The 27676-nt window shown below is 39.3% G+C and overlaps 3 protein-coding genes and 1 long non-coding RNA gene across 8 annotated transcripts; 2 read left to right on the top strand and 2 right to left on the bottom strand.

Annotated features, from left to right (window-relative positions):
• Nucleotides 1–369: 369 nt before the first annotated feature.
• On the top strand, nucleotides 370–1451 carry LOC148935967 (uncharacterized). Its single transcript, XR_016139966.1, has 3 exons — nucleotides 370–472; nucleotides 1017–1208; nucleotides 1352–1451. It is a non-coding gene; the product is annotated as an uncharacterized LOC148935967 (long non-coding RNA).
• A 514-nt stretch (nucleotides 1452–1965) lies between these two features.
• LOC105429225 (uncharacterized) lies at nucleotides 1966–14841 on the bottom strand. The gene is made up of 9 exons (XM_089080145.1): nucleotides 13922–14841; nucleotides 12874–13405; nucleotides 11680–12695; nucleotides 10741–11608; nucleotides 10085–10434; nucleotides 9270–9642; nucleotides 8998–9068; nucleotides 8239–8900; nucleotides 1966–8184 (listed from the first exon to the last, which is right to left on the bottom strand). The coding sequence occupies exons 2-9, from the start codon at nucleotides 13318–13320 to the stop codon at nucleotides 7796–7798; spliced, it is 4176 nt and encodes a 1391-aa protein (XP_088936271.1). The 5' UTR covers nucleotides 13321–13405; nucleotides 13922–14841; the 3' UTR covers nucleotides 1966–7795.
• Nucleotides 14842–15303: 462 nt separating this feature from the next.
• aux (cyclin-G-associated kinase) lies at nucleotides 15304–21594 on the bottom strand. The gene is made up of 7 exons (XM_011642057.2): nucleotides 21366–21594; nucleotides 20101–20162; nucleotides 19426–20011; nucleotides 18306–19108; nucleotides 17492–18217; nucleotides 16217–17374; nucleotides 15304–15814 (listed from the first exon to the last, which is right to left on the bottom strand). Exons 1-7 carry the CDS (start codon nucleotides 21487–21489, stop codon nucleotides 15707–15709), a joined length of 3567 nt encoding a protein of 1188 aa, XP_011640359.2. The 5' UTR covers nucleotides 21490–21594; the 3' UTR covers nucleotides 15304–15706.
• Nucleotides 21595–23117: 1523 nt separating this feature from the next.
• Nucleotides 23118–27600, top strand: Atg7 (Autophagy-related 7). Of its 5 annotated transcripts, none has more exons than XM_025218797.2 (9): nucleotides 23118–23250; nucleotides 23756–23980; nucleotides 24139–24613; nucleotides 24730–25046; nucleotides 25144–25444; nucleotides 25531–25878; nucleotides 26016–26131; nucleotides 26257–26554; nucleotides 26763–27600. In XM_025218797.2, the coding sequence occupies exons 2-9, from the start codon at nucleotides 23784–23786 to the stop codon at nucleotides 26820–26822; spliced, it is 2112 nt and encodes a 703-aa protein (XP_025074582.2). In that variant the 5' UTR covers nucleotides 23118–23250; nucleotides 23756–23783; the 3' UTR covers nucleotides 26823–27600. The 5 variants fall into 5 exon arrangements, with proteins under 5 accessions (XP_025074582.2, XP_088936265.1, XP_088936263.1 ...); XM_089080139.1 differs by having other exon boundaries at nucleotides 23153–23246; XM_089080137.1 differs by lacking the exon at nucleotides 23118–23250 and adding an exon at nucleotides 23257–23426.
• Nucleotides 27601–27676: the final 76 nt, after the last annotated feature.

Below are 27676 nucleotides of genomic sequence, written 5' to 3'. Positions count from 1 at the left end.
AATGCATTTTGTTTTATCATTTTACAAAGAATTATATCTGACTCATTTTTGGTTGCTTTTTATAAAAATTTAAGCGATTTCACATACTTTTTCCAAATATCTTGATTACAAAAGATAATAACTTTTAAGATACTGACAATCATACTTCATCCCATCCAGTTTTCTCGATATTTTTTGCAGCAAGTCTTGATTATCAATTTTTCGGGAATGTGAAATTTTTCACTGTTATTTTCACTGTTATCTAAAGTCTAAATTACGGTCTGTGCAGATACTCTCTGTGTTGTTGAAGTTATGATAAATCCGTACGTTTTATTTAACAATGTGCAGAAGCATAATGTGATGCACTTCGCCGAGGAATTCAAATGGGAACTGAAGGATACGTCCGGGAAATGCATGAACGTTGGTTCCGGTTCCGGAAAGATAACAAGAAGCATTCTCTTGCCAGTTGTTAATCAAAATACAATGATAACAGGTGAGGGAGAACAACAGATCATGCACGAAAAGAGTAGCATCATTTTTGAAGTATCTAAAAATTTAACCACATACAAACCTGAAAATAACTTCGATGGACCATCAAGATAATTATGGATAATTAAAATAATTAATTCAAATTGATTGTTGGAATATAAAAAAATTTTGCAATTATTATTATGCTTAGATGTTTTACATAATTATTTTGATAATTATATATCTCGCAAAATTATTTTCAGATCTAATCAAATTTTTAAATACTTCAGAAAAACATTCTTTTCGTGGAATCGCATGTTAATTCATTATCATCATTATCAATTCAAAGTCGTGTAATACACAAAAAAAGATTGACGTTGAGTCAATAGAATCAAACTTGTTAATTTAGTAGCAGAATTAATTCAAGAAATATATATTCATTGATTTCATTAGTATCATTGAATCAAGATTATTTTTAATTACATTTGTTGATTCAACGTTACTTTTTTCCATACATAGTTGCATGAACCCAAAGAAAAGAATATTTTGCTAATTAAGGTATCTTAAAGACATTTTTTAGACAAGCATATTGTTTGCGAACATGGATGCTTCTGAAAACATGGTTGAATACGCAAATAAGACACGCGATATCGACGAAGTATTCAAGTTCGAAATATTGGACGTTCAAACGAAACACCTGCCCGAAATATCGCTGAATTGGATCACGTATTCTCATTCCTCATTCCTCATTCAAAAAGAATGTAAGAATCACATTTTTACGATCACTAGGTCTTGATTATTTTTTAAATTTACATAAATTTATATAAATTTATATAAATTTTTAAATTTATATAGATTTATATAAATTTAATATGCTTTATTTGTGCCAATTAATTATTACTAGCTAGACGATTGTACTTGTGTCAATATTCCAATATCGTGTCAAGAATCCTGTACATGAAGGAGAAAACATATGCAATTATGAGGAGCTGATAATGAATCTGTATAAAATATTGATAGTACATGGAAAAATGACTGTTGCAATGATATGGCTAGTAATTATGTATGTATCATCGAAATTTATTATTTATGAAACTCATTACCAGCTTGTATGATACTAGTCTCAATACTATATCAATACTATATCATTATAATATATATATATATTATTTCTCGAATGAACTGATAAGAGAAAATTGAAAAATCAAAAGATAGATTATCTCACAATCTGTAATGTCTGCTTTTAATACGCCCAATTCGTTTTTTTAGAAATAAAATAAATGAGTAAAAGTGTTTTGATACTTTTTGATATTTTGTTCTTAATTATTATAAACAATATTTAGTACTAAGATCTGACTTAACTTTTATGCTCCTTGACTCAATTATTTGTTTCTATAAGCGTTTCTTACTTACGAATAGAAATAAAATATTTACAGGGGCCATTTTGGGTCCCTCTGGGGCCGAGATCCGAGAGGGATGAGGATATTTTATATGTATATATAATTATATTAACTGCGCTTTGAGATAATATATTTATTTCTTATTAATATGGAGTTTTCATCAACAATAACAGTGTAGCAGTAGGCGTAACAAGAGAGGCGAGGTAGGTCACGAGGAACCTATCCTAATGTCGTACGCCAACAAGTCACCGCGGTTGGAAGGGATCCTCGTGGCGTCTATTCCTTCGTTCTTCATTTATCACGTCTGTATGCTACGACGCCGAGCTATCGGGTCGCTAATCGTCGAGGGAAGCCGGATCTGGACCGCGCGGGTCCAGATCCTCTCCTCCACGTATGAGATCTTGGCGCGCTCATTTAATCCTCGAGGGTTGCGCTTCGTATCGGGCTGTCGATTTTGAGACGCAATCGCCAACGTGTTATCGCGATCATATCGTGCGCAATATAATCTACGGAATATTTTATCTTGTTTATCTCTTGTTTAAAAGAGGCTTTGTCGCTCTTGATATCCATATCGATACTCGAGATCCAGGGGGGTCTCACTTCTCGCCGTTTCTGAACTGGTAACGTCGGTCGCGAAAAAGGGAAGAGTGACAATTAGCGATAAGCTAAAGAACGAGCCGGCACGATCGTTCGAGGATTAAACTTGAGCACAATGTGATTCGCATTTGATAATGTGCAGCATCGAGAAACGAGGTACACGCCACGGTAACCCATTTGCAGTTATACGAACGGAAGAGCCACATGCTATGTTTAATCCCTTACGATTAATTATTCCGTAAAGTCTAACGCGTTACATTACGTTATAGCCGATCCCTCCTTACCAAGTGACAAATCAAGACATCACATACCGAAAGGGAAATCTAAAACTACGACGATGAAGTTGTCTTTGTCTCCGAAATACTTTTCAAAACGCCCTGTCACGATTGTGCGTTGATATCTTAACGAGCACGAAAACGTTCCAACTCTAATACCAGGCGGTCATCTTTGATCATTTCTATCTTTTTTAATTAACTTTTTTCTGATATCGATGGTAGAGAGAAAGCAATTTCAAAATTTTCTGATTTTAATATTCCATCAAAATGAAAAAAAAAATGAAAAAAAAAAACAAATAATTGACGAAAGATTAAAAAATTTCAAAAGTCGTGTTTTTAATACAAGAAAAAGGATATTATTTAAAAAAATAAAAATGGTCAGACACGATCGCTCGGCACTTCTAATGTTAAAATGTTAATAATTTACATTGTTTCGATAAGAAAAATATTAGCAATAGGCTAGCAGTTTATCAGCAGATTCGAGCAGAACATCATCGTCGAATTCAGATTCTGTTGACATAATTCGGTTGCCAAGTGAAATCGCGCAGAATCTCTCATTTCGTAATTTAAACAGAATATATATTTCATTTTGAATGAAACGTGCTGTTTAAATGGCAACGAAATGATAATTCCATTCAATTTCTACTGGCGAACTGCCATCGCATGCATTAGCCAATTTTGTCATATTTCCGCTGGCATTCTGCCGACGAAACCTGTAGCAGGCGCTTTGGGAGATCTGCTTTCGACAAATTCTGGGAAGAATATCAAAAAGATAAGAGAATTACGGTCAAATTAGCGAAGATCATATTCGAGGGGCGACTATAGAAATATAAGTAAACCATTCGCGAAGACAGACGGAGTATTATTGGATAGCAACGACACGCGAGACATTTACATATTAATTCATCACTCAGCAGGATAGGACCCGTTCGTTAGACAATATCAAATAGTGGTATTACTTGGCAGGATTTCCAAATCAACGTAACAACAGTTCAAATTATGGCAGTGCTTTGTAGAATAATCTTATTGCCCGTTAGTGAGTGAATTAATATGATGCCATTAATCAACGCGATAATGATAACGAGGTGAATTAATCATGTGATCCGATAACTCAATCCGCCGTTTCTCAGAATCCACGGATTTTCCTTTATTTTAATTGGTGTGTTCGCTTGCTCCTTGTCTTTTCCGGAATTTTTTTCTCCCCCCCCTCTCTCTCTCTCTCTCTCTCTCTCTCTCTCTTGTCCTCTCTCGTTGTTTATTATGTCCACTCGACGATTTTGATTTTCCTCGTGTAAATGATGCATTTAAATCGTAACCCGTTCACCCCTGCGTCGCCATCGGGAACGAGACGCGCGGGGGCGACGGTGGAAAGAGAAGAGCGAGTGCACTCTACGCGATCTTAAATGTCGCGTATCGAAAACTCAAGTGTCATGTCGGAAAAAGAATGCGTGGAATATATGTGGTGTATTTTCGTTTGTGCAATCACGTCATAGGCCGGCAATTCCAGATACGTATTATGTACATATATATATAATAATAATAAGTACAGCGATACTATACTGCGAGAGATCAACACTCGAAGAATACTTTTGATGGTAAACATTCGAAGAATATCTGATAAGTTATATCGAACGAGAGAGCGCAAATATTTTTATTCAGAGTGACGGTTTTTCAGGAATTATTTTAAGATTCTGCATATTTGTACCTCTCTCTCTCTCTCTCTCTCTCTCTCTCTCTCTCTCTCTCTCTCTGTTTGTCTGAAAATCATTACGCCGTAACTGCTGAGAGTACGTTCAGGATTGCAAATTCCGAACGTTTCTCAGCGCGTGTTCTATTTCGTCGTCGTCGTCGTCGCGATTTGAGGATCGCACGCCGTCTCGGAGGGAAGTCACTCTCGGGAAGACGACGACGATGACAACGAGATAAGTGCATTTTGCTCTTATCTTTCCGTACGTGTGACATCTAATAGGGTCTTGTTGGCGCACAAAGAAGTAGGGGGGCTCGACCTTTAATTCAGTGCAATAGTGTTCCTTCAGAAGGTATCTAGTAGAAGACATGTATGTACAAGGGATCCTTGAGGAACGGCCGGGGCTCGCGAAAATAAACGACCCCCGTGAAAATGGGACGACGCAACGAAAAGTGATGAAGGGATAGAGAGAGCCCTACTGAACCAAATTACCGGCAGAACCCACACACGTTTACGAGGAGAATTACAGCTTATATAAATTAATTTTTAATAAGTCTATCTTTGATTTCTTTAGGCGCGGGTGACTCTAAACTGGCCCCCTATATGTTTGTATTTTGATCACTTCCTGAATTAATTGCAGCACGGATTTACGCTACAGTCTGCCGTGAGCGCGTTCGAGAAAGGTCCGTCTCTTAGCTCTTCCTGCGAAAGCTATCCTCCCCCGCGATCGCGGCACGACGGAGGGAAGTCAGGGGGTGAATTGTGTATTTTGAAACGAGATGAAAATTGCAAAAGTAAAGAAATTTACTACTTTCGATATATGAAGTTGCAGATAATCTAGTGAATTTCCTCACTTTTGTCACTTTCACTCTGTTTCAAAATATACAATTGATCCCCAGATCGGAGGGCGATGAGAAAAGCGGGCGAGTGAGTTCATGAGTAGACACCACGTGTCTATCGATAATAACGTAGGCGAGACGCAGCGTGGCTGCGATTTTGCGGGTGGGCAGGTGCGGGAGCGGGTGTGGGCGAGCGCGCGCGGGTGTAATCGGCGGGGATTGTTTCAGCGAGTTTCACCCCTGCATTCACCTGGTGCATGACCCTCGGGGTGCAATCATTCAGGACACTTTCATCGATTTCGAACGCGCGGCTCCGGCGGCGTCGCGCTTTCGCGCGCGCGGACCGAAGGAACTCCCTCCTGGAACTACTAGCCACGACCTACGATAACGAAGACAATAAAACGTTTTCTAGATCTACCGGAAAAAGTTATAGCTCTGCCCTACGTGGCGAGGCACCGGCGCCTCGCCGCCGCGTTCTCCCGAAATAGGAAATAGTCGCACGTACACTCACACACGGAGAGATTTCTACTCACTAAGGACTCGACGAGGAATTTAGTTTCTGTTAAGTTTCTGAATACGATAGGCGTTCTACCGAGGAGAACTATGAAACTAAATGCCTATTATATATTCTATCGTACAATATAATATAGTGAAATATTCGAATACAGTACAGTACTAAGTTTTAAGTATTCTTTTGGGCGGATACGACTACTCCTCTAAGGCCTCGCTCATGAATCTTCCGGTTTTTTTTTCTCTCTCTTTAAAGTAATTAATTCAAATCTTGTCTCTTCTGTTATTTTTTTTTTTCTTTTAGTCCCGTACATCCACGTTCTACTACGTCTAAGTTGAATAATAATGAGACTATAGACGTGAGTTCGCCCCCTTTTTCATCAAGTGAATCGAAAGAATTCGATAGACGAAGATGGGAGACATGCACATCGATCAGTAACAATTATTCAATTCCGATAATGTTTCATTTACAATTCCTGAATGAAATTTCGCCTATCAGTCTAGTAAAACCGTCGGAAGAATCGGTAAATTCGCGAGTCACGCAGCGAACGAACGGCAAGGTTATCGCGTAATACCGGATTCCGGCGCTTGTCTATAGCTAAAATATACACAATATTTTTATTAATCGTATTACATATAATTTTCACGTTTCGGATAAAGTAAACGATTGGAGTTATCGCGTTAATACTAACAGCTTAGCACAGCTTTAGGAAATAATTGCGAGTCGCGCGGAATCCGCGAGGTGTGTGGCTGCGAAAAAGAAGATCCTGCCGTTTAAAAGGTTCCCTCCTTTGCCTTCCTGCCGGGCCTCCGGTATCGAATAACCCGCGTTACGAACACTTTCGGAGACTCGGTTAGAATTTCGCCAGCATCCAATTCTTCCCCTCCTGGCGCGATAATTATAAGATTAATACATATTATCTCGCGGTAAGTGGTCATTCTACGCCGAGAATCCATCGAGCGAGTCCCTCTCTTTCCGCAGTCACAAAAATTATTAAAGTGGCAGTATGCAATCCAATTCGACGAGGATCGGTGAACCAGCGTTTCTCAACTGTCGCGAGACAATCGTTCTCGCTACCTATTGCGTTTTTCTTTTCTCTTTTACCTACGCGAAAATTCGGAATGAGAGCATTTTATATTTACAGAACGAGGAATTGAAGGAACGATAGTCTGTGTGATCACGAGATTTATTTACATTCCCAAAGGGACGATTATCTTAGAGCGTGGCCTGTCCGAGTTTTTATCCGCGAGCGAAACCCTCTCTGTCGCCTCCGCGAGAAGGATGAGATAAATGAGAATAGATGCCGATGTGCTATGTCCATAAATCATCGCGTGTGTTCGTTGTATTCGTGCGCTGCAGCTAAATCGATCGTTATTGCTAAGAGTGTCAGTGACGAGCGAACGGTCGCGGATGGAGACCTGCTCGATAAACTTGGACAGACTTGACCTGGCGAATGTCGTTTTGTGCAAACTGCGATTTTGAGAATCGATAAATTTTCAAGGATTTTTATCCACTACGTGCTAAGATCGCGACGGAATCGTCGAAGATCGAAGTTGAGAAACGCTGCAGCGTACAATATCTGATACCATAGCAATCGAGAGAGACTCACCCAGGCTGCCGGTTAATGTAGAGTTAAAATGTCAACAAGAAAATATCTTAATACTCGTATATGTCTCGCTACCTATTTAAGACATCACTACAAGAGTTTATAGCACTTTTGTTTATCGACGTATCCTATATTATCAATGTACGTAACAACGTATGAACAATCAAAGAGATCTTTTCTCGTTTTCTCTCCTTTTCTCTCTCCCTTCCCCCGCCCCCCTCCCCACACCAACAGCAGGAAATTCTTCCCGTTTACTCGCATTGCCGTGTCTCTGACTAGTTCTTAATTTCTCTGATAAACTGTCGGATTCCTCTACAAATTGACCTATAAATCTGATATTGCTTAAAATCAATCAAAGCCCCTCAAAGGCTCTCAGCGATCCTCCAAAACCCGAACTTTCAAGAACTCTCCCTTAGTACAGGGCGGTCTCCTATCAAGGAGGATGCAGGTCGCGGTGATGGGCCCTAGCAGTTAAAATGGCCTTCAGCTCGGAATCTAGTTGTTTCTTGGTTCGCTCGCTCACCAACTGGCCACCCACCACCGGCTGGGTCAATCTCGGCGACGGCAGATCCGCCATCAACTTACTGCTATCGCGATTCTCATGACTCCTGGCGCGCCGTATGGGCTTTTTAATCGGCACCGCTTCCTCTTGGGCCTTCTCCTCGTCCGCGGAACGACTCAAGGAAAGCGTCATTTCTTGATTCAGAGTGTACGTCGAACCACGACTACTACTATTACCACCACCACCACCACTACCACTACCACCACCACCACCACCACCACCACCACCACCACCACCACCACCACCACCACCACCACCACCTCTACTACTACCGCTGCCACCGCCGCCGCCGCCGCCACCGCCACTACCGCTACCTCCGATAGCCTCCGATGACCTGGTGAGGTCAATAGTCCCGGAGCCCCACTCGCGCGACAGTTTCCTTCCGATAGCGGACGTGAGTTCGCTATTCGGCGACAGTAGTGGACTCCTGGATGCCTGATAGCCGGCCGAGTGTGGCGGTCGCAGAGTAGCGAACACCGGGAAGGACTGGCCTCGCTTGGCCGGGCTGCGAGAATATCTCGGAGTCGGCACACCTCCTCCGCCTCCAGCGGCGGAATCACGGCGAACGGTCGGCGTACCACCACTGGTCGAGTCGCTTCTGGTAGGCGCTAGTGGACGTAGATTGGCACTGCCGCCGAAGTGAGAGCCGAGACGTGGTGGCGGCGAACCTCCATCCCCGTGGCTCAACCTACGGCCTACCGTCTCTAACGGGCTCCTTGCGCGCAAATTGGTGCTGCTGAGCGTGAACTCGCGCGGCTTCATCGGCGCGTCGAGACTCACCGGCGACAATCCGAGACGAGACGCCGACAAGTTCGTTGAACTTCTGCTCTTCTCCGAGCGCTTGGGACTCCGAGGCATAAGCGGACTTTTACTGCGACTTCTCTCCCTGCCTTTCCCCAATTTCTCATCCTTTTTCACTGTTTTGGTAGCATCAGGTTCCTCGGGTACCGTCTCGATCTTCTCTTCCTGCTGTACTCTAAAAGAATCAAGATTGATCATAAAAATTAGACGTGATGTGTCATCATAGAGAAAAATTATTTTGTTTGACTAACTTGAAGATTGCATTCTCTTACCTTCGGATTTCTTGAATCATCTCGAAGAATTGCGCTTTGCTCTTACGTCTTCGACGCTGTTCGTGTTCCTTCTGGAACATGGGAACATTGTAGATATTTAGAAATAAAAATAAATATATCATCCATAAGTTCATGAACATAAATTTTCGAGTAGACAAATTTTTATTAAAAAATCTCGAAGCTTTTCAGTTTTTATTCCAGGATACGTCTGTCATCATAGAGATTTATGTTCGCAAACTTGTGGAACTATTTAGAAGATTGAAAACACGCACTCGTTTGACGCTCTTCTGGAAGAGCGATGCGATCTGGCCCTGTCGCACCGTATGTACCAATTCACGGGCAGCGTGATGCGGCGAGACCAGTTCCACGCAATTGATAAACCTGTATAGCTTCTGCGAGAAGAACATGACATTGCGACTACGCCAAATGGAATCCTCCGGTCTGTGCCGCAATCGCGGCAGCGTGTACTTATAAAATAGATGTTCTCCCGCCAGTATAATCGCGCCGAGCATCACACCCATCCCGAGTAAGCAGAACACCCCGGCCACGGATGCGACTCCCAGTGGCCTAGGTTGACCACCTGGCTCAGGATCTAATCCCGCATCCATCCCCGGTCGACCGCTTAGACAAGGCAGATCACCATACCTGGAATTAGCTCGCTTTATATAAAGTGTTTACCTCACTGATTTTATTACTTTTTTTTTGCGACATTGAACTCATTGTTATATAAAAATGTGTAAAATATATAAAAAAAATATATATATATATTTATTTATTCTATACTGTATATATTTAATATATAATATACTGTACATATTTAATATTTAATACATGCACACATGCATAATATCCTTAAAAAAAATTGATTTTATACGAGATGAGAATTTTTCATGAGATAAATAACATTTGCTTGTACCTTCGCGAGCAGTTCATATATTCTACGCGTTGGACTTTATTTATCACTTAATAATGTATTTCCGTCTAACGTAATTATCACGCTCCCGTTATTGTGCAAATAAAAAGAAAGTTCGCACGCGAACCGATATCGATTATCCAATTTTTGCGCTTATTTTCGCGCATCGCTCACCATTTTTCTTGTAGAATGTCGAGCAGCCCGTTGCTCGTGTAATTCGCTATAACTTTAGATATGCTTTCCTTCAGAGGATGTCCTTTCGTAAGCGCAATTGCGTAAGTATCTTCGTTGATGGTATCACCGATCTTTTGTAGACGACAACCATCGTCGGTCGCCCGATAATAATCCAAAATCGGCGTATCCGCGATCAAAATGTCCAGAGTACCGTTTCTCAATCGTTCTACGCCCTCGGCGACGTCCGATAGAGAATATCGAGCCATGTGGGACCATAATTGCGGATTCGCTCTTTGCACGTAATATTCGGCTGCAGAAGCTCTCGGTGCACCGACTCTCTGTGACAACAGCTGTAATATAATGCACTTATGAATGTTAAATTCGTGAAACTAAAAATCAGATATTAAAACAAAATAAATATTTCTTTTACATTTAAATTAAAAATTATTCTATGCATAAGTGTTTAATAAATATGTATTAATAATGTTATTTAATTTTGTATTCTGTAATATCACACACAAATAATTAACAAAAATTAACAATTAATAATTATAATAAAAAATATACAGAAAAATTATTTTCTTTCTATTTTTTTCTAAGAGCAATTTTAAACATTCTTTTAAACATTCATATGTGTAAAAGACTAAAATACTTACGCTTTTGTCATGATAATTGCTCACTGCTGAGTGAAAAAAGAGACCGGCGATAAGGGCGGCTATGTTAGCCGTGTACGAGGCCACGAAGATAACGGAGAAGCCGCCCCAAATGTTGATAAGGAACTTGTTAGGCCAAGACTTTGGCGCTTTGAAGGCCACGAGATGGCCGCATAAAAGACCCCACATCACCCACAGCGCGGAGGCGATGGAGAAATTCTTGCTACGCTGCCTGCCCCAGGGATTCAGGCCGAACGGACTGAACCATTCATAGAGTGCGACGGCGATCGCGGTAAAGTTCAGCGACGTAAATACGGCGATCCACAGCTCCGTGCTGAACGGGAATAGAAACGCAAACAGCGGTATCTCAGAGCGTAATTTAGGCGCCGTGAGAAAGCTCACGCCGCTGAAATAGTAGGGCGTAGTGAAGTCCACTACTTGAGCACGATGGGTAGACACGCTCAAGGGTGCGAACGCCAGCTGCGCCCGGCCGGATACCAGTTCGCCCATCACGCCGTTCCACGTGCCACTCCGACCATTTCGTTTGCCAAATAGCCCATCCTCTGCCAGGTACAGATCAAAGCGGAAGCCGAGCTCACGTGCCACCAATGACAGCAAATCCATGCTCAGGCCGTAGCAGCACATTATGGTATTACCCTGCCGACAGGTGAGTCCGCGCAGACAGAAACCCTCCTGCAAATTTGTCACCATGGTGAACGGTGACGCCAGCGCGGTCACGATGCGATAAATTGGCATCCCGATCCTCTCGCCGCCCTGTTCGAGATACGCCGGCATGATGCCACCGCCCGGCCAAATTATGGTGTCCAAACGGATCTCCCTTCCTCCTTTGATAGTGCCGACTTTGGTCCACCTGTTAAACATTGATGATATCGATTATTTCACCTTCTAATGAAGCATGAATATCTTAAGATCGAGCTGAACCTCAATTGAGTTTTATTCCCGGGAAACCTAACGGCCTGCAAATTCAGCAGCTGGAATTCTGCCTTGTCCCTGGAGATCTGTCCCATGGACTTCCTCAATTTCCTCGTCAGAGTCGCGGATACATTTTCCCTCGCGTCGCTTGTCATGAATTTAGAATTGCGATCCGACAAGCATTCCGGTACAAACTGCTCTTTAATCTGCAGTTCGCGCATACGATTCAATCTCGTTTTTGTTTCTAGAAAGGTCTCATCCAATGCCTGCGAGGTCTCTCTCAGCATTCGAGTCAGTATAGTATCACCGCCCATGATCTTGATGCCAGATGGTCTAAGTGCGAGCATACCGACTGGCATAAAACTCTTAGAATTGAGCTCTCTGTCACTCGGGAGCCTCACATCCTCCTCGTCGTCGAAATTAAAACTCTTGTCCTCCCGCTTGATTATGATCTTCTCGTCTCGCCATCGATACTCTTGCAGTCGGTGTATATCATTGGCCAAACTCGGCAACGGATTCAATGGCGGTAGCGGCTTCTCGTCCGATGCAAGATTCGTCGTTCGTTCCAGCAGCGGTGAATTATCGTTACCCGCAATAGCGACACGCGAGCTATGAATCATGTGTGAACTGATGATATTAGGTTCGTTCGGCCGCAGTTCCGCCTTGAGATCCAGCCAGAGCCACAAGAATCTGCCCGAGAGCATTTCGAACTTGCCAGCCGCACTGAGGATCTTTCGGGCGTTATTCAAATCACAGGCCATCACCACAACTCCGCCGCTACCGCTCTCTTCGGCTACCCGTCTCAGCCTCAATTTCAGAGTTCTGTCATTCGTCGGAAGATGAATAATCGCGCGGGGTGTCAACGTCGGCTGATTCGTTTGTAGAAGATGGGTGACAGGCAGAAGGGTGGTGTCGATGAGAAGAGTGAATGCGTGCCAGTTAGCCCGATGCATTAAGGCGGCAGCCGCTGCTCCGACCTCCTTGGGGCTCGAACCTATGCGGTTCTCAAACCGGCCGAGATTTCCCTGCAAACAAAAAAATAATCTCTTTTATTTCCGTTTCATAAGACCTCAATTACATAATTGAATCATTCTATGCCTTATTGAATCTAATGCTATCATAATATAAAAAAAGAAAAATGTATTATTATTTTCTTTTTCAAAAGCTAGAAGGCAAATTTCGTGAAAATGGATATATACGAACCTGACGAAGAAAGTCTCTGTGTGTAAACGGCAACCACAAAGCTGGAAGGTTCAAGGCAGCAGCAGCCGTAACGAGAAATCTGGCTGCCGATCCTCCCCCTATAATAAGGCTTAATACTGTCTTTCCGCCTTCGATGTCTGTACAAAATTTGTTTAACAATGTCAAGGGGTATAACATGGTATCCGTCACGGGCCTTGCTTCTGTATACGACACGTCCATGTCTGCGTGAAAAGATTCCAGTCTCGCTTCCTCCCATGCTTTCTGTACGTCCGCCTTGAAAGGAATTTGAGGCTGAGTTAAGCATATCACTATTCGCCACGACGCGTAAGATGACCTGAGCCTGGCCTTCGCTGCTCTCAGAGACTTGGCAGCATCCGCAGTACCGGACACTGATACTGAAGTCCCTAACAAGAGGAGAATTACAACTCCAGTATAGGAGCCAGGCATCTTCCTCAATTTTCCTTATACTCCCCTTCCTCTTTTTCTCTATTTAACTTTCTTGATATACATTGCTGAAGAGCGTGGGCCTAATCTGTAAGAAATAATATTTCTGTTGAATCCAGTGTATCCTTAATATCTCATTAATATATATATATATATATGACAAAATTAAGATTGTATAGATAAATATTTTACTAATATAATGTGTATCTTTTAAATTATATTTCTTGAAAAAAAGTCTTCTTCAGCACAAAATACTTATAATTATATATCTTGTACTGTGTTACAAAAACATACAAAAGATACATCCTACGTTTATATGTATCTCGACGAAAATGCAAACCGTACAACAATTGATTAATATCAATTAGCAACAATTACTGTATATAAAAGGATTAATAACGATATCTTTCACCTGAGGAGTAGTTACCCCTTGTTCCACTTTCTTTCTTTTTTTTTCAGGTGTCAAGACAACTTTCTCAGCGTAATCAGACACGTAATTTCGCGTCACAACGTGCACGCACTTCGGCGGGAGAGATTCTAATTCACATTCCGAAAGCATAATCCGTACGCGTTTCGATGATGCACAAAACAGAGACGACCTTACCTCTTGACGGAAGGGATGGAAGGTCGCGCGTCTGGTGGGGGTTTGAGAAGAACAGAGCAGGGATCGCTTTTTGGCCACCGCCGCATAATAGCCGTCGATCGGATAAACCGTGTCAATCGTCGCGAGGCACTCGGTCAATTGGTCGGCGCGGAGGACACGGACGATGAGCCACCCGTCACTTGTCCACCCCCGGACGATCTACCCCGTGCGTAACGGCCATTTTCGCGAGAGCAGCCCCTCCCTTTAAATTTCACCCCTGTGGCACCCTGTGATCCACACGAGCGCGCTCGTGGCATACTACATGTATTGCGCCTGCCTCCCCCTGTATAGGGGATGCGAGTACGTATATACGTATATACGCGCGTCCTTGCGTGTATCGGCGGCTCTCTGACAATGCCACTAACACTCGTGGATTTTGCTGACGCCCGTTATAAATGTCTCTCATAGTGTCCTATGAATTAAAAAAGAACGGATTTCTTGAGCTCCTCCTAATGCGAGGTGTCCCGGAAGTCGTGACCTGATTTCATACTCTTGGGATAACACGACTCTTTCTTGAGTGATATAAATGGAGAAAATAATAATTTTGTGTGTATTGTTATAAGAGATTAATGATTGGAAACGGTGTTATATGTGGAAGCTAAGAAATAAAAATAATATAAAGATTTAACACGTTCAATCAACAATTTTCCAAACGTATGAAGAAATATCGAAATCCTCGATTTTTATTTTGCTGTTAGTTTAATCGCATTTTTAAATCTTCAAATAAAAATAAAAAATTTTCTCGAACTTTATTTTCGAACTTCTTGAGAAACTTCTTTAGAATTTTATTTCTAGATTAAACTACTAAAACAAACTACTAAAAACTTCAATTAAAAAAAAAGAGTAATGCCTTCAAAGTTTCACTTAAAACAAGTTTGTCTTTAAAAACCTTTAAAAAGGATTTGTTAAAATTAAAAATTGCGGGACATTTCGCGTGTATTAAAGAAAAATCAAAAACATTCAAAATCTTTAGAAACAAATTGCTCCAATTTTGATCTTAAATCTATTTTTTGTATTTTCATGTCTTTATTAACTAAAATATAATTAATAAATCATAAATAAAATCTAATTCCTTTAAAAATTATTTTTCTACTAGTATTCAGTAATAGTAACAATAATAGTACTTCATGTCTTGAATTATAAAAAAAAAATAGTAATGAAAAAACAACATGAAAAAAAATCTAAAAATTCTAAAAAATTTTATAATAGAAAAATTTGATGTAAATATAATATTAATGTTCTAAAAATTTTTTTCTATTAGAAAGATAATGGCAAATATCGGAATGAACGTACAAAATAATCTTGTAATAATCCTCGAATTATCAGTGGGCAATAGCGCAAAGTTCTTTTCGGCCGGAAAATAGCTTCGTATATTTGGGATCTTCTTTTTAATGTACATTTGCATTATATACATATATTACGCCGCACTGCCATAATTGGGAGCATTTTTACTAGGTTTACAAGGCGTTGAAACAATAAGGAGACGAGCATTGCTTTGCCGAATCCGCTGTCACCTCTGAAGACTTTACTTTCTCTCTCTCTCTTTCTCTCTTTTTTTCTCTCACACCGTGTCTTTCTCACTGTTTCTCTTTCTCGCTAGAGCTAAAATAACGTAGTCGGAATGCAATTACATAGATGCAGTTATCTCACGGATACGAGATCCCGCCCCATTCTTAGCTCCCTTTCCGCTAGGAACTAAATTAATTACAGAGACAGGTTCTCGATAACAGATAACGATTATTAAAATTAGCTAAATAGATTCTGCTGCGATGCATCGTTCTCGAATGTGCTCCATGCATTGTTCAGCTCCATGAAAATCAATTTTGCTATATTTTCATTTGCCGTGCCTGCTTGCTGTAACACAGAAATAAGTTCATGTTAAAAAAATTTTTTTAAATTAAAAAAGTACATTTAGAATTAATTGCGTAAATAATTATGTAAAATTATATTAATTCTTTTCTTTGCCACCGTAACATTTAATATATAAATATATGCTAAATAATACATAATAAAGTTAAAATAAAACATATTAATATTTTTACTGTTTAATTTAGTAATATCGATTTTATTAAGAATATTCAAAAAAAGGCAACATAATTAATAATTAATTATACAAGATAAATACATTGCTGCTATTATTGATTTACCCTGATTTTTATTGGAAAAATAAAGAAATGCGAATAATATTTCGATTATAATTCAGAGAATAATAAAAAAGTATTATATAAACAATGATATTCAATGCAGTTTAAATACCTTATCCGGATGTACAGCCAAGCAGGCTTTTCTATAAGCTTTCTTGACGTCCGCAGCTGTGACCAATTGATGCATCTCGCAACGCTGCCATCTGTCAGCCTCCGGCCACAAGACCGTGTGCAACGAGCATAGCAAAGCTCGCAAATTTCCCTTCTTGCCCTCCGTCCATTCAGCTATTTTCAATCTGTCGGGATCCATTAACTTGGCTGCTTCCACCTTCCGCATTTGATTTATTGTCTTCGGACTGTCTTTCTCCGCCTTACGTGAGCTGAAGAAGTTGTATCCTTGGCTACCGAGCAGATCTTCGAACGCATCGCCACTCGTCTTCTCTTTTGCTTTACCGCCAAATGTATCTGAAGCACCGGTGTTCGCGCCATTGGTCTCATTAGTTGCTGCGTTGGATTTGTGTATCGTATTCGGGCTGGAATGGATCGGCGTACTCGCGGGCGCCGGACTCGCCGACTGCGGAGTATTCGAATTCCTTGGCGTACCGTTCCAGCTGCCCGCGAGACCGGCTCCGAGCGATCCAGCTAAATTGGCGAACGGATCCTTGTTAGTTTGAGCGGCAAAGTTCGGCACACTAGCATTTCGCGGGAAACTCTCTTCAGCACTCGGGCTTTTGGCGATGTTCGGATTTGCTGTGCCTGCAGCGAAGCCACCAAGAAAATTGCACGAAGCATTTCCACCTAATGGATCGAACATAAAATCATTGACCTCCTTAACGTTGCTCGAAGTGGTCTGACTTTGCCCAAACAGCAGGTCGTTCATGTTCAAATTGCTAGCGGTGTTGCTACTTCTCGTCATGGAATCGTTGTGTCCGAACAATAAGTCAGTCGAGGCGCTATTGTTAATTAAAGGTATTGAGTTGGCGGCCTCGGTTTGCGGCGCCGAGATGCCAAAACCGCCCAAGAGATCGCTTTCATTCTGACTAGAACTAGAAAAGATATCTAATTCTGGATTTGACGCCGCGGCCGTGGCGGCGGGAGTATTTGAGGTATTATTGATATTGTCCGGCATGCCGAGATTTAACAAATCTGCCTCCCGAAAGCTGTTCTCTTCATTCCTACTTGATTCTTCTTCCTTTGATTGTTCCAGCTGTGGAGGTACTGCTTCGTGTTGTGATATTTTATCGGTTTCGCTCGATGATTCTTTCTGAGTCTGCAATAATAGTTATTATCAATTATTGTGCACTTTCTAATATTCTGCTGAATTTTAATGTTAAAAAGACTAAATAATTAAATATGTCTAATAAATAAAAACAACAAAGTATGCTACCTCTTCCGAGCGAGGAACGGTCCGGAAGTTCTCTAAAGTTTCCTCCATTTCCAGCGTCGAACCGAACAGCGGATCTGGCATGGGCTTAACGGACATTTCCGCTTCCCATGGTGCCGGCACTCTTGATAGTTTCGAATTTTCTTCGCCTATCATGACATTCAGTACAATGCGGAACTTGCCGCCGATCTCAGGTGCATCATCCAGATCGCATTTCTCGAACGTCATGGTGCTCTCGGTGATGGGCACGTAACCAGTGTGAAAATGTACCGAGGCGATTTTAATGCCAATCACGCGGCCAAGCTGCTGCCTAGCGTGGTATATCACTAGAGTGACATCACCGCGTACGGCCGCATCTCCCAATATCAGACAAACCTTGCCTTCCATCATTCCGAATAATTTCATTTCTTCATAGTTGGCTTTTTTTGTCGTGAAGACCAACGCGCCGTTGCTATAAATCTCTATATATGGTCGGCAGCCATCTCTCGCTCTGGTGAATAGTGGCACTGGTTGTATAATAACGGAACGAAGAATCAGCGGCTTCGTATGCGGAGGCCGACCACCGCTCAGTAGGCTCATGTAATTAATACTGCGTAATTCCGAGGGCTGCAGATGCGGTGGCTGACAGCGTCTAGTAGTGAACAGGGCGATCGCCTCGTCGGTAGTGGTCAAAGCCCTACAGTAGATCAGTAGAGTGCACGCTACCGTGGCGCTCGCCCGATACCCGTCCTGTAAGGACAAACCAGCAGGATAATCGCGGTTGCGGATCGCATTTTGCGAACGTTTGAGTACGCGATTTCAATTGCAACATACTCACAGTACAGTACAGCACCACCACGTGATTGAAGTCAGCGTTCAAATATTGATAGATATCTTGACAGATCTGGTACAGAGCAAACAGCATGGGCGCGTTCGATTCCGGCGTAGCGTAAGCAAATGAACAATCAATATGCCTGCCAGGGAGCCGTGAGACGTTTGGCCGACCACGAGATAGATTGTAGAGCTGGATCTTGGCGGGTGGCGGATGTCTAGCATGAAGAAAAGCTCTCACATCCTCTACATGATTAGCCCGATAGGCGGACTCGATCCCATCGGCCGGATATGGCATAATAAGTATGCGTGATGTTAGGTAACTTGCATCTAATTCCGTCCTGGCCATACTCTGTTGAACGGTGTGCATCATCTTGCTGGAGGTGTCTTTCAAGTTGCGTAAGATGCTACCTGCACCGCCTCTCAGCGAATTGAATAGGCCAGATGTACCCTGAGTTGCTGGAACTTTCGACATCGCCGTCTGCACGGGTGCCGGTCTTGGTGGTGGCATCGTTACCGGCGTATTAGGATGAGGGAGCGGAGACGGCTTAATCGGCGTAGTAGATGGTGGCGGTGATGTTGGACGCGGGGGCGGAGACAGCTTAATCGTGACTTCAATCCGTGGCGGTTCTCTGGGATCAAAGTCGTTCGATTCGGCAATCGCCGCTAAACGTTCCAGAAGCTGCGCCGTTGTTAGCCTTTGTATAGGTGAGATTTGCAGGCATCCTTTCACTAAGTCATGTAGACACGCGTATCGTGGATTGGGTGGTAGTGGTGGATACTTGCCATTCACGATTGCCAATTTGTTACCTGCATGTCGAAAATATTTGAAAAAACATTAACAAATAAACATATAATGTAATAAAATAATGTAATAAAATATTTTAATAAATGTCAAAAATTTAATTTTGACGATAGAATTAATTTTCATTAATAATTTCCTATTTCTTTACATACATTCTATTAAATTATGTTCATAATATTTCGATATTATTTCTATATCTTTGTCAAGGAACGTATCTTGGCACATCCTTTCTAATGAGTCATCCTGCATTTCCACATCTTTTATCGACTGCAACATCTGTACGCTCTAATTATCACGATTCAATAGCAAATTATTATCTCACCTTCAGGGAAAGGATGCCGCAACGTAATCAAAGAGTACAAGATACATCCTAAAGCCCAACAGTCCACTGGAGGCCCTATAGGTTCATTGTTCCACGTATCCATTATTTCCGGAGCACGGTACATGGGGGTTGTGTACTTGGCCAACTGGTCCTCCAGAGTGGCACGTTTTTGAGCATTCCATGATGGGTCCGGTAGTATCTGCTGAGTCGAGGCGCTGCCAAAGTCACAAAGTTTCACGAGGCCATCTCTACCAATCAGAAAATTCTCTAACTTGATATCCCGATGCACAAAGGGTTCTGGTTGCTGACTGTGCATGTGATGCACCGCACGTGTTGCTTGATACGCTATCTTGCACACTTGGGCGAGAGTTAATGTGTTCGCAGACACATTCCTGAGTATATCCGCTACCGTACCGCCGGGACATAGCTCCGTGACAACCAGATACTCATATCCTTTACGATCCTCTCGCTCCAATCGTTGGGCATACAAGAATTGAATAATATTTGGATGACCTGATAGTCTCTTCAACGTGTCTATTTCTTGTATGACAGTTCTGTTTGCATCTTCATCGACGGCGATAAGTCTCTAATGATAAAAATAAACTTTGTAGAATGCAACAAAATAAATACATAATAAATTTCAAAACCTTGAATTGTCTTGAATTGGTTTCTTACCTTAAGTGCATATTCTTTTCCTGTAGCAACATCTTCTACCGCAAACACCAATGCCCATCCACCTGTTGATACGATGTTTGCCACAAATTATCTAAATGTTAATAATGATACATAATTCGATTATGGGAACTATATATATCTCTCGCTCATGTTTATCATGCGCATAGATAAATATTATTTATTATGTATGTGTTAAATAATAATTTATTTTATAAAATCATTTAAACTGTCATATTTTTGTTAATGTTTTAAATGTAAAAAGAATTTTATAATTACTTAAATTTATGAAAAACTTTTAGATCTTTCCATATGTAAATACTAATATAATAATTTTATTTAAAATATAAAACATTCTTTTCAGTCTGATTTTATCAAAAATTGGAATTATTATTTTACATATTAAGACAAAGGAATTTTATTTCAGTGATTTTTAATAAAATCTCAAACGGTTAGTATACAATAAATTAAAGAAAACACAATTTACATTGCTTAGTTTTAATTTTTAAAAAATGTTAAAATAACTTGCATTAATATTTGAAAATTATATGTTTAACAAATACCTTAAATATTCCAAAAAAATTTTTAATTCCTAAAAGTCAGTTTTAAATATGTATATTTTAGTATACTTTTAATATTTACTTTCATAAACGGATATATAAAATAGATTGAGAATGTATGATGATTCATTAAGGGTAAGCTATATTATTACAATCAATAGAGACTAAATATAATTAAAAAGATTCTTCTCTATTCAGATATATCTTCACGTACACAAAAAGACTGCGGGACTCAAGGCTCGAACGAACAAAATCAACCGCGTATTAAAATCCGTAACAAACGATCGTTTGAGAAAATGCGATAAACATTAATCGATGAGCGGGCATGAATAGACCAGCTTCCGATAATATCCGATTTAGCGGAACGCGATAATGCGTGCGGTGGAGAGAAGGAGAGAACGGAACGCGTCAACGTTAGAATAGATCGTCCGCGATGTGCTTGACGCTAGGTGGCCGCATGTCAAAACATGTTTGACACATGACAGGAGACAGATGTCACGCGAGATCTGGTCTTTCTTTTCTCCTCTTCCCGTCCCCCGTCGATCGGCCCTCATTTCAGATTTCCTTCTTTATTTTTTTTCTTTTCAGAGACACGGAAAAACGAGCCACGTAGCACTCGGCGGTCGTGATCGATTTTATCGGCTCTTATCGCGAGCAGGAGGTGCCGCCGGAGCGAGGATTCGCGTCAACCGGAGATGATAGACTCACCCTCAGCAATCAGCCGCGTCACCCTCAGCTTCACATTGTTGATGTCCAATGTTTGGCCGACGTACTCGTTACCGCCGGTGCCGCCGTTCAGGTACCCGAACGCGGACCTCAGGTAGTCCGACATTGTTTCCCTGGACCTGCCTCGATGGGCACCCCCCCGGACAGCCCGCACTCACAGTCGCGTCGTTGCGAACAGCCGATGCCGTGCGGCCATATTGGCGCGACGATACCGTCGGCGCGCGCATTCGATTCGGCGCAGGCGCAACGTGACGCGGTGCGGCGCGGCTGTCTCTTTCGACGCTAACTTCAGGCGTCACAGGGACTGAAATTAAAGTATCAAAAAATTGTCTGCGATAACTGAGGAAGAGAGAGGGGACGTTTTTATTTTATCACTTTTTACGACTGTAGATTAACTTTAAGCTCAGTTTAATTTGTTGTTTATTTTTTTCTAATTCTACGAATTAGAAGATAAAGATTAAATTGAACCGAGATTAAAGTTAATCTACATACATTGATAGAAATTGGCATTAGCTGAACTTCTTGCCCGGTTCATTCTTCCTCTTTGTTCTTCTGTATTGAAGAGAAAAGGAGGAAAGATGAATCGCGCAAGATATTCAGCTAAAAAGATCTCTTATGTATATAACAAATATATCAATGTAACATGTGACTTGAAACGCATTATCTTTTGTTCGTTACTTTATCGAGAAAGAGAGACGCGCCAGCGCCGAATCGCGATGCCGTGACTGCAGTTTGCGAAATCGTCCTCGCAATCGCTCCGATCATTCCGATCGCCACGCTTTTAACTCTCTTCTATTCCGCCCTACTTGCTCACGCAGCGTGCAATCACGCTTGCTTGCCGATCATAATTCTTTCTACGAAGAGATCGCGCCCGTTAGCGAACGGGATGGTAGACAACAAAGGAGAGTTTCAACGCTCTGAAGTAGAGTAAAATGAAACGCTTCGAACGATGTTGAACGAATATATTTTATCTTTCGGACGTTTTGCAGAATTAGGAATTGAGAATTACGAATGTGAATTGTTCAAACTTGATGCTCATTTTTTCGCTTTCTACTCAAATAGATCAAAATATATTATGTTTAAATCTTTTGTCTGAATTTCAAAGAATAAAAAAATAAACGATAATTATTACATGGTACAATCAATTTTTATCCTTATTTAATAAATTAATTGTAATCATGATTATTCTGATTATTCTTCATGATATTCATTTCTTTATTAAACATATCATTGGCTTTTCCTTTATCTGTAAGTATGCTTATTCAAATATGCCTAAGGATATAAAATGGCATAAGCTGCATATGTATAAAATCTAGACCAATGAGCATGTTATGTAAATCAATGTGACGACTTTATGATTTACTGGGTTTAGAACTTCGCTGGTTTTGGAACTTCATTGGTCCAGATGATCTTACACATGCAAATGCAGCTACGTCATGTTTTTGCCTTTTGTCTGTGATGGCCATAGATCTTATAGTGCTGGATACGTCTTTTCCTTAAGATAAAAAGAAATAGTAGATGTGTCATATCTTCTATCCTTTCCGAAAGATTACATGATAAAGAAGGATATAAGATATTGCTCTCTTACTCTATCATATAGAAACGGAAGGACAAAATATTACTCTCTCGCTCTAACAACTCGACCTCAATTTTAGCCAGAAGCATATTTGAGCTGCGTTCCAATATTCACTGCCAGTACTGAAAATATATAGTTCAGGTCACGTATATATTATAGATTTTCAGTACTTGCAGTGAATATCGGAACGCATCTCCAGTACTATAAGATCTATGGCGATGGCCCTAACTTCAGACGCGCAAGCGTACAATGTGACACGCGGACGTAACAACGACGATGCGACATTTGTAGGTAAACATTCGTAAACACCAGTAAACACTGGTGAATGCATGTTTTTGTTTAATGCGCTTTCTACTTGTCATTTGTTTTCATATGATCATAAATTATTATTATTGGTTAATAATAATTTGACGTGTTTTAATTAGTAGTGTTTTAATTTGCAATTTCAGACAGGGACAAATATAGAGGTACTATTTTTAAAACGATTATTAAAATATCCTGGTTTATTCCTTAACGTAGTCGAAGCCTACGAAAGTGCATTTCATAAAATTAACATGTAATTATGATGCAGAAATAATAAATATAATATATTCATCTAAACTTGCTATATGATATATGAGTCATTTTTGGATGATGAGTTTAATGTCTAAGTTGTTAAATTGTATTTAATGTTCCTAGAATGGCTTATGTATCTTTAATGTAAGAAATCTTATTTTTATTTGCGAGAACACTCAATTGTTATTGTTATTGTCCTCTTGTTGGAACATATATTTATTATCTTTCCTTTGTCTCTTAGCTTGAAGCAAATTTATTAATTTTCAAAGATGTCCGAGTTGATAAAATTCACAAAATTAAGAACTGCGACAGACTCAACATTCTGGGCAAAATTTGCAGAATTAAAAATAGATAAGCTAAAACTAGATGAAAAATCCAAGATTCACTTATGGGGGAGTTATTCCCTTCAGCCAATGAATGAGGAAAGAATTAATCCATTATTACTTGATTGTACATCATTTAATGAGTAAGGATACTAAAAATAGAAATTGTATTTTTTATAGAAAAGCTAATTTAGTTTTAAATTGTTATAACTTCCATCTATATTAATAGCAGCTGATAATAATTATATAAATTTTACTTTGATATAATAAACAGAATAAGCTTCATTTAGATGAATTTCAGAAATTTGGAGACAACTTCTCATAATGCTGGAATAGCTCGTTATGGTTATATGATAAATACTAATACCTATGAGACATTTAGACAAATAAATCCTGAAAATTTTATTGACACCATGGGTGAATGTGTTATCGATAGCATCAAAGATGGCATGGCTTTGCAGGAGCCATGGCGGCTCTCGATGTTTGTAGTATTTGCATACTCTGATCTTAAGAAATATAAATTTTTTTATTGGGCTGCACATCCAGCTCCTTTTTCGCTACCAGAGACTCATTTGATCATGCCAACAAAATTTGCATCTGGTGAATTTACAGCCAATCAAATAGACAAATTACATGCAGATTTTCTTCAGCTAGATGCAAAGTCAAAAAACTTTTTTACAGTTTTTACATCGGGTAATGATTTGAACATCGATAATTTAGCGAAAGGAATAGAATATACAAAAGCAAGCATTAACAACAAGGGAGATTCGGAACAGGTATAGTTTGATGAATTTATGTTATCTTTTATTCTCATATTGTTTCATAAATTAATAAAAGACATTTGTTATTACTAATGATTTATTAGTAATAAATCCATCTTTAATATTATCAGGTGAAAAATGAGCTATACTTTGCATTTTATGACCCTTGCACGAGTGCAGAACCTGGATGGCCTTTACGAAATCTCCTGTGTTTATTATTATGGCATTGTCCTATGTACTGTTTTACACATAACATCAAATTCTTATCAATAAGGAATGATAAGATGCAAGCTGCAATTGTATTTACAGTTAGAATCAAAGAAGATAAAAATGTAGAAATTATAAGAAAAACCATTTCTGAAGGACATTTAGTAGGTTGGGAAACTAACACGAATGGAAAAATGGGTCCTAATATTGCGGATTTATCTAGCATTATGGATCCTACTAAGTAAGTCTATTTTTTTTTTTTTTTTTTTTAGATAACTGAAGATGATTTCTATGTATGAATATTTACGTGTGCTGTTTATGTTTGTGTGTTATGTTAGACTGTCAGACAGAGCGATCAATTTAAATCTAAAGTTGATGAAATGGCGCCTTGTGCCTAATCTAGATTTGGATAAGATCAAGGATTTACGATGCCTTTTGTTGGGCGCCGGTACATTAGGATGTGCTGTGGCTAGGATACTCCTCGGTTGGGACATCACCAATATAACACTCGTGGATAATTCTACTGTTTCTCACAGCAACACAGTACGTCAGAGTCTATATACGCATGAAGACGCGGTGCAACGTCGGCATAAAGTACACGCTGCAAAAGATGCTTTACTTAGAATACGTCCTAATATGGCAAGTATATCCCTATTATGAACTTATTGCATTAAAGTAATATCTTTACGAAGAAAGCAATCATCATCTATGAAATCATTTCACAGAATGTGGAAGGTGTGGTCTTGCATATTCCTATGCCCGGTCATGTAATCGGTCAAAGTATGATGGAGACGACGAGGGAAGCTGTTAGCAAATTGCAAGAACTCGTAAATAATCACGATGTGATATTTCTGCTTCTGGATTCGCGTGAAGCTAGATGGCTGCCGACTCTTCTATGTGCCGCATCGAAGAAAATCGCTATCAATGCTGCTTTAGGTTTCGATTCGTACACGGTACAACGACATGGCAAGCGTTCTCTTTCTAATCCTGGCTTGCCTAATATAAAGACACAAAATCCTACAGGACAGGATCTTGGATGTTATTTTTGTAATGATATAACACAACCTGGAAATGTAAGTTTTTTTATGTTAACATGTCAATTTTGGAAAATATTATATAACATAAATCATCATCATCATAAATCCTTATAAGTTTTAGAAAAGATAATGATGTTTTAATTCTGTGACTATTATTTTCATTCATGTTCTAGTCACAAATGGATAGAACGCTCGATCAACAATGTACTGTAAGTCGACCGGGTTTGTCGCAAATCGCCGCGGGTTTGGCAGTTGAATTACTCATGGCAGTAATCCAACATCCCCAAGGGTAAACTAAATTCAAATAAAAGCTAGTAATAAATAAGTTTTATTTATATAATATGATTCTGGTGATATTCAATTTGCTCTTGCTATATAATAGATTTCATATTGATTTAATTCTATAATTTTTAGAATTTCAGCTAGAGCGTTTATGAATAACGAGAATGATGATTATCAAGAGAATACTGACAATCCATTAATAGGATTATTGGGTGGTGTTCCTCATACAATACGGGGTTCGCTATGGGGTCACGAAGAGAACCTGACTATCACACATAGATCCCCATTCTGTACCGCTTGTTCGACACCTTTGATCAAAGAGTATCAACAACGTGATTTCGCTTTCATACTCGACGCTTGCAATATACCAAATTATCTTGAAAAATTGTCAGGACTCGAGGAAATACTGAAAAGACCAGATTTGGATGAGGTAAGAAATTAAAGTATATAAACAACTTAAATGTATTTTCCAATCTAAAATGTTATAAAAAAGATACAAATATTTTTAAGTCATACCTTTATTTTTTTATATAATTAGTTTCAAAATTGTTCTAATTTAATAAGTGAAAATTAAAATAATATATTACTATCGCTTTATTTTCATTGCATTTTTTATGATATACATTTTTAATTTTCAGTTATGTTATATAATGGATACTTCGAGTGAGGAGAGTAATTATGAAGAAGCAACGACTTAAGTATATGCAGGAAAAATAAAAAGCGTACAAAAGATAAGAAAATTTTAAATATATTTGCACGTTCTATAAAATATATATATATATATATATATATATATATATATATATATATATATATATGTATAACATTTATGCGGAATTACCATTATGAAGAAGAGAAACACGTTCAAAGAATCCAATCAAATTATAGTCGGTATAGATTCAGAATCAAAAACTTTAAACACAAAGATTATTGATTAAAAAAGAAATATATATGAACAAAAAGAAATTTGTGCTTCTACTTCTTCAGTCGCATGATTGTTCGTGTTGCACATTTTAAAATTGACGCATAATGCATATCTGTGATGTATTATTTTATTATTAATATTAATATTCAATTTAACTTTGCAATTTTTTATATTAAATAATAATATTTTTGTTCTCATAAAATGTTAAACTGTAAATTTTATATTATTTGAAAGTACTTACAATTTTTTACTTTTATAATTAAGAGATATGCAAGAAATATCTAAATATTTTAATACAGGATATGTAAGATTACATATGATTCTCGTCGTCATGCGATTAATATTAGAAAATAAGTATAATAATTTTTAATTATGTTTGTTTAATGTTATTGGTTTGTAATACATTTTTATATCATTGCTGCAATGAAAATGTACTTGCAAGCTTTCGATTTTGAAAGTAGTATATGATAGTTTGAAAATCTTAAATCTATTTCATCAATTTGTATTTAATGCATTATATCATATTAATTATATCATATTATTAAAAATTATTTATGTTGTAACATTATTAATATAATTATATACAGGATATTATATTTTATCCTATCCCTTTTATTTTTGCAGATT

This window comes from Pogonomyrmex barbatus, unplaced genomic scaffold, assembly GCF_055798465.1.
Source record: "Pogonomyrmex barbatus isolate J1 unplaced genomic scaffold, ASM5579846v1 scaffold3, whole genome shotgun sequence".
Lineage (NCBI taxonomy): Eukaryota > Metazoa > Arthropoda > Insecta > Hymenoptera > Formicidae > Pogonomyrmex > Pogonomyrmex barbatus.
This window is presented reverse-complemented; position numbering and strand designations above follow the sequence as displayed.

What these genes read in the sequence shown, in the direction of transcription:
- LOC105429225 (XM_089080145.1), bottom strand. Translation starts at nt 13,320, where the DNA reads ATGCCTGGCTCCTATACTGGAGTTGTAATTCTCCTCTTGTTAGGGACT. An exon ending in ACAGAGACTTTCTTCGTCAG is followed by an intron (nt 12,696 to 12,873) that starts GTTCGTATATAT and finishes TTTTGTTTGCAG; the next exon opens with GGAAATCTCGGCCGGTTTGA. An exon ending in ATGATTCAAGAAATCCGAAG is followed by an intron (nt 8,901 to 8,997) that starts GTAAGAGAATGC and finishes TGATTCTTTTAG; the next exon opens with AGTACAGCAGGAAGAGAAGA.
- aux (XM_011642057.2), bottom strand. Translation starts at nt 21,489, where the DNA reads ATGTCGGACTACCTGAGGTCCGCGTTCGGGTACCTGAACGGCGGCACC. An exon ending in GCGGCATCCTTTCCCTGAAG is followed by an intron (nt 19,109 to 19,425) that starts GTGAGATAATAA and finishes TTCGACATGCAG; the next exon opens with GTAACAAATTGGCAATCGTG. An exon ending in TGGTGGTGCTGTACTGTACT is followed by an intron (nt 18,218 to 18,305) that starts GTGAGTATGTTG and finishes TTGTCCTTACAG; the next exon opens with GACGGGTATCGGGCGAGCGC.
- Atg7 (XM_025218797.2), top strand. Translation starts at nt 23,784, where the DNA reads ATGTCCGAGTTGATAAAATTCACAAAATTAAGAACTGCGACAGACTCA. An exon ending in AGCATTATGGATCCTACTAA is followed by an intron (nt 25,047 to 25,143) that starts GTAAGTCTATTT and finishes GTGTTATGTTAG; the next exon opens with ACTGTCAGACAGAGCGATCA. An exon ending in TTAGAATACGTCCTAATATG is followed by an intron (nt 25,445 to 25,530) that starts GCAAGTATATCC and finishes ATCATTTCACAG; the next exon opens with AATGTGGAAGGTGTGGTCTT.